Source organism: Leuciscus leuciscus, assembly GCF_965113295.1.
Source record: "Leuciscus leuciscus genome assembly, chromosome: 9".
Taxonomy (NCBI): domain Eukaryota; kingdom Metazoa; phylum Chordata; class Actinopteri; order Cypriniformes; family Leuciscidae; genus Leuciscus; species Leuciscus leuciscus.
The window spans coordinates 44487362-44494053 of record NC_138733.1 but is presented as its reverse complement, the minus strand read 5'-3'; the positions used below and the strand labels follow the sequence as shown (position 1 = coordinate 44494053).

The 6692-nt window shown below is 42.5% G+C and overlaps 1 protein-coding gene across 1 annotated transcript; it reads right to left on the bottom strand.

The window, feature by feature from the left end:
- Nucleotides 1-589: 589 nt before the first annotated feature.
- On the bottom strand, nt 590-4522 carry LOC309506956 (uncharacterized protein). The gene is made up of 2 exons (XM_082180988.1): nt 4153-4522; nt 590-3800 (listed from the first exon to the last, which is right to left on the bottom strand). Exon 2 carries the CDS (start codon nt 2937-2939, stop codon nt 1695-1697), a length of 1245 nt encoding a protein of 414 aa, XP_082037114.1. The 5' UTR covers nt 2940-3800; nt 4153-4522; the 3' UTR covers nt 590-1694.
- Between the last annotated feature and the right edge of the window lie 2170 nt (nt 4523-6692).

Genomic DNA, 6692 nt, shown 5'->3' with positions numbered 1-6692 from the left:
TACTGAACTTCTTTCCTCAGTAGACTACACTTTTGAGGCTTCAGCTTCAAACCATGTTTGCGGAGCCGGCTGAACACTACTTCCAACCGCTCAAGATGCTCTTCAAAAGTCCTAGAGAAGATAATTAAGTCGTCAAGGTAGATAAGGAGGCTCTCAAAGTTCAGATCACCAAAGCAGCAGGTCATCAATCTTTGGAAGGTTGAGGGGGCATTCTGCAGACCAAACGGCATTCTGTTAGCCTCATATAACCCCATGGGGGTGCTGAAAGCAGTTTTGAGCTTGTCGTGTTCAGCCACCTCAACTTGCGAGTAACCAGATGTAAGATCAAGAGTCGAGAAGAACCTTGCCTGTCCCAGTGCTTCCAATGCCTCCTCTATTCTTGGTAGCGGAAAAGCGTCTCTGGTACTGCAGGAATTCAGTTTCCTGTAGTCCACGCAGATCCTCAGGGAGCCATCTTTTTTAGAAACAACAACGATGGGGGATGCATATGGGCTTTTGCTTGGCCGAATGACTCCAGATTCTTCCATCTATGGCCTTCCGCACTTCCTGGTACTGAGACGGGGGTATTTTGCGATAAGGTAGGCGGAAAGGTTTTGAGTCTACAAGAGGTATCTCATGTTGCACCGTGGTGGTATGTCCATAGTCCATAGAGTGTTTGGAGAAGACATCAGCATTTCTCCTCAGCAAATCCTGAAGCAACGCCAACTGCTCCTCACCTTCTACTGCTGCAGCACTAAGATTAACTCCACATGTTATACCATCAACAGACTCAACACTGGTTGTCTGCTGTCGACTTTGACAAGACGCTGTCACTGAATTCTCACACTGACTCTGACACATGAACTGGTTTTGGCACAGCATTTGGCACTTTTCTTCCTCTTCAACAACATTTTGAACCAGGAAAGCATCTGCAAGCAGGGTCCTTGGGTTGACAATAACATCCTTTCCAGACAGATTTAAGAGCCGGATGGGAACACAACCTTTTTCAACATTAGCAAGCAGCCTGGCAACCATAAGGCCTTCTGGAACACTTTTGGAGGACTGGCTCTCCACTAGAACTGTATAGTGTGTTCTCTTTGGTCCACCCATAACTCTGCCAATAACATCCTACTCCTTACCAGCTGGTATCCTTATTCTGTGACCAGCATACTGTACTTGACCAACTTTACCCGTAGCTCCACCAGGTTCACTTTTACTCACAGCAACCATTGCAGAGTGCCACTCAGGATTGGTCAACTTCAATTTGGCGAGATATTTTCTGCCATATGACGCTTGAAGGTCATTTCTGGAAACCCTTATTACATTAGTCCCAATGAGCAACGGAACACTGGATCGGTACTCAGTCACAGGGACAACAAAAGCAGGAACATTTGAGTAGACCCTTCCCAAAAACTTAAGGTTGATACAAAGCACACCAACATAAGATACGGGTTGACCAGCGGCACCTTCAATGGGGATGTCTGATGGCTGCAATTCCTGAAAACTTAACACAGGATGTCGGCGCCAGAACTCATCAGTAATTGTGGTTACCTGAGAGCCAGAGTCAATGAGAGCTTTACACATTTCTCCATTTACTCCAACCACCCCTTCATTACAGGGACCTACCAGCGGGGTATCAGCTGGTTTTGACCTGCCCGTTTCATGTTGCTGGGGACTCTGTTGCATGCCTGTGGTTGCCCCGGTAACCACAGGCCCTAAGCATTTAAATCCTGCCTGGACTCTGCTCCACTTTCAGCTTGGGCTGCCTCATCAGTCATCACTGTCCGACACAGACGTGCAATGTGTCCCGGTTTTCCACAACGATAGCACACTACGCCCCTTACGGCAGTGTCACTACTCTCTTGAGGTCTCTGGGTGTGAGGAAACACCGTCTGTGGTGATGCTCCAACTTTAGCCTCCAGCTGCGTCAATCTGTTAAGCTGATCCTCTTGACTGCTCACCAGTTTCTTCACCATGGCTGTGAGTTCAGTAAGATCTGTGTTCTGCCTATTTCCTTTTTCTGTTCTCGACTTTTCGCCACTCTGGTTACCACTCACTGTCGTAAACTGAGCTTGTGCGTACGTCTTTTTGGCCTTTGGCTGTGTCTGAAACTTCCTTGTCTCCCGAGCAAGGTTACGAAGTTCTGCTTGAAGTTCACGAAAACTTAGAAGTCTAGGCTTCATCGGTGCTATCCTGTGAAAAACCTCTTCGTCACTCAATCCTCTCATGAACTGACGAGTCAGTTTGCCGTCCCGGTCTGGAAAAGGCTGGCCTCCATACTGAGCATCTTCTACTGAACGTAAAGTGGCCTCCAGAGCAATGGCGTATGAACACACTGATTCGCCCGGGCGCTGGTATCGCTCATAGAAATCAGCTAATGGGTCCAGGGATGTCTGCATATCACTATACTCAGCTCGTAGTTCTTCAAAAGCTCTGCCGGCAGTCTGCTCATTAGGAGGGAGATTCAGAACTAGCCTCCTGGCTTCACCACTCAAATGTCGCACTACAGTAGCAAAGGACAGATTTTCTGGCATTCCTCCAGCATCAAGGAGGTACTGCATATCTCTTATCCAGTCTTCAATAAGTATCCTGCAATCAGGACCACCGCTGAACACTTGCACATTTTGAACTTGATGTGTCTGTGTAAAGCTGGGCTGTGGCGTGGTCATTCCAGAGGCAGGGATGTATGCATCTTGCTGACGAGCCACATGCGGAGGTGCAGTCTGAGGTCTTTGCACTGAAATGGGTTGTTGTGCATACATATGTGAGCCATGAGACACCGGCACTGTCATAGGAGCATACACAGGAGGTGAGGAGGATGACACAACGGCACAATGCGAATGTAAGGTGCGCTGTCGATCATTGGAATTTCTGTGTGTCTGAACAGAGTCCGTTTTCTGCAAAAAGTTGGTTCCAGACAAGACAGGAGGTGCAGGTGTGTCAGGTGGTTGTGAGTACATGGCATTTGGCACACCACAACAGAAAGGAGGAGGAACCTGAGCGGCTTTGGATGACCTGGCAAGTTGGTTTGGGGTGAAACAGCCATTGCAGCAGGAGAGTGCAGGCAATATGGAGAAGTGTACATATTGGGTGCCTGGATCATACCTGGATAAGTAGAAATGTAAGTTTTAGGCGGCACAGTCAACGTTGGGGGCAGGTATGGGTCGTTTGGAGAAGGGGACATGTCAGTTGGCATTTTGTTGGCCACGTTTGGTGAAGCCTGAATGGTAGTGACATTGTCATGCACGTTAGTTTGGGACAAAACAGTCGGCACATTAGATGGATGTGGGCTAACTAAAGACATGTGCATGGTGGTTGGAAGTCCATATAATGGGTTATCTGGGCCTTGGGCATGAGCTGAGGGTTGATGTTGCACAAAAGTGCTGGGGCAGGTGCCCAACTGGTGCCAGCTCACTGCCGCGGTGGGCAGATTCTCCGTATGTGCAGCTAGCTGCCTTGTCTTTGGGCGGACAGACTGTTGGGGGTTATCATTTGGCTGGGATACAGTTTCAATACTCACATCGACGGGCATGCTTATTTCATACTGTTGGATTTTGTCCTGCTTTACTGGTAACCATGGGGTGGCCTGAAAGGGCTGCCTTAGTGGTACTTGGGGACGAGGAGGTGGTCGATGAGGGGTGGTTTCATGGAGCCCCTGCATTTTTCTTCCACTTCTATCAACTTTCTCGTCTGTGCAATACACAATGTGTATGTAGTGTGCAATACACTGTGTGTAGTGTTTGAAAATGTAAAAATATGAAAAATGTAGTAAAGTGCAAATTAATGCTGTTAGTGAATGTGTTGTGTATATCTTATGTTTCCTGTAATCACAAAGCAAATAATCATAAATGAAGAGAAAAAAAAAAAAAATTATAAAAAAAAACACTTCAAAAGATTTAAATACACCCGAATGCACAAAAAAAACACAGCAATTCACAAATTTGTTACTCAGATCAACAAATTAACACTCTTATAGCACAATATCAAAAGTTCAGACACAGAAAAAAAACTTTCTTAAATAAAACTCAGTTCAGTCCAACAATATATTTAACACTGTCACTTTAAGACAAAAGAAAGTAGGTGAAATAATGTTTTTTTTTTTCTGTTTTTTTTTTCTGTTTTTTTCCTTTTGCTTCTTTTTTTCTCTAGATTTTTTTTTTTCACTCTACTCACACTTCTTATTTGTCAGATTGCTTCCGTTGACGTAGAAACCAACGATCCGGGTCACGGCACCAAAGATGTAACCCTTTTCGTCTGTGTGCTCCCCCAAATGTCTCTGCGTTGTGTTTGGATGATGGTTGAATGAGGAGGACACAAATATCGTTGTCGTCACAGCAGTGAAGCTTATTTATTGGGCTCTTCTGCATCAGCCACTTTTCACAAGGAAAATAGAACTATTAGTTACTAATATCAAAAATAAAAATGCATACAATATCACAAAACGAAACAATACAGTTCTAGCTGCAGTTATATTAAACCTTCAATAACAGGGGTTCTCAAAGACTGGAAAAATAACTTTCCACATATGACAATTAATGTTAAATGTCACATGCATCCAACATACAAAGTCTATAACCCAAAATACTCAGATAAATGGTAAACACAATACAATATACAGAAAAATATACCCCATCACATGGAAAGTAAAACCCATTAAATAATATCAGAAATACAAAACCATCCGTCGCAAATAACTGCGCAAATATGTTAGTTAACATCTTCAACAGCAATATATTTATTCAAATAACATGGATGGCCAATATAATTAAAGAAATGTAATAGATGTAACAGAGAACATCTTACCTTTTCACAAGGAAAATAGAACTGAATTAACAACAGCTCCACCCATGTGAAGAAGGGCTCACTCACACAGTGAAACACTCATAGAACACAGCGCCCCCCTAAGGCTGGGAGAAACATATTACATCTTCCCTACACATACATACAAACAAACAATACATATGAATATAGTAATAGCTTTTTATATATTTAAGTCAAAATATATGGTTATATTTCAGTTAGGGTTTTTGGTTAGAGATACATGCTCCAGTCGAGGATCGAACCAGCAACCTTTTGAACCACAGCGCCCCATGCAAAGTGTTATCTATGGACATATTTCTCAAACTAATAATCTAATATAATAATAATACTGTTACCCTCCCCAGCAGACCCATTTTCTCCAGAATTGCTCTAGAAAAGCAGAAAAGGGTACTTAACAATATTACCACAGGGGTGCAATCTTAACATTAGTGCATTGTTAACACTGCAAAATATGACACATCAGGACATGCATACAAAATACTTCAGAAATCATATTTCTGGATACTCAAATTTGGTTAAAACCTTTGCAGACATAGCTTGCATGACAGCACTACAAAAACACATAAAAGTGTAACCCCATTGCCTTATCTACTGCTTTTCTTATTGTTGTGGGATTTATTGGGTGAGTGTTATTTCTTATAATACACAAGTGAGACATACTAGTGCAAATATTACAAATAGGTTGTTTTCTTACCTCCAAGCCACGCTGGCGGAGTTTTTGGCCCTGTAAAGAAATAGTAATTTTCAGACCACAATTTAATAAATTGAGCTGTTTGCTCTTTGCTCCCTGAAACAATTATTAAACTAATATTAGCACAAGTTTTGCCTCAAACCACCTGACAAATGCAATAGTGACGATGACGAAGGAGTTAAAATGAAGTTTATAAGAAAGAAAACTTGTGGCTTTTAACCCCCTGAGGTTGGCTATCACGCCGGTGCGATAGGCTCGCCTTTTTTCTTATCAGTGCAAGAGAGACTCAAAATACTCTGTTGACTTTGATCTTACAAACAAGTTTCATACATCAATCGATCCTGTTAAGTGTGCTTTTTTTGTGTGTGTGTGTACTCACAATAAAAGCAAAGTGTTGTGCTTTTTGCCAAATAAAGAAAAATAAACATGATGCGAGTTCTGCCTTCTCTCTGTCAGTGAAGTCCATTCTGAAACGCGTCCGAAAATTAACTATAACTCAGCGAATACTCAGTCAAACAGGCATACAGACACACAGGCATGAAGCTTGAATTCTCTTCTTTTAAATGAAGTAATTTTTATAAAAAACAAATATTCTCAGTTTATGTAATATGTATGAAAAGAGAGAGATGTCAGTCGTTCTCATCTCATTAAGTTTTAATGTGACCCCGCCCACGGAGAGCGCGCGCTATTCAAACGCAAATGATCTGAGGCGATCCATACAGACCTGTGAAACGCCCACATCAGCTGGATAACACACACAGCGAGTTCACTTTCAGACTCATGTACTTTACGACGCTGTGAGGAATAATACTATCTTAATAATAATCCTGGAAAATTTACCTCAGAAGTGCTGGAAGTTTCATTTCGAGGAGCAACAGATCCAGCTGATGAATAGGTCAGTTCAATATTTGCTTTGTTCTTATCGCAATAGTGTCTGTACGCAAAAAGACTGTTTAAATATGAATCGCTTTTCTGTGTGTGAATGAATGAATGCACAGATGCGTGCTGCTGTGTAGCTACAGCTGGCAAAAATACTGTTTCAAAATGAATCGCGTTATTGTGTGTGAATGAATGAACAGCTTTTACCAAACTCTATTGCTATACAACTACCCGCTGAAAACATTATTAGAAAACTTCAAGATAATGTTCTCAGAACATTTTTAGAACAAAAAAATTCTAGCTGGGAAGGCCCAGTTCGACG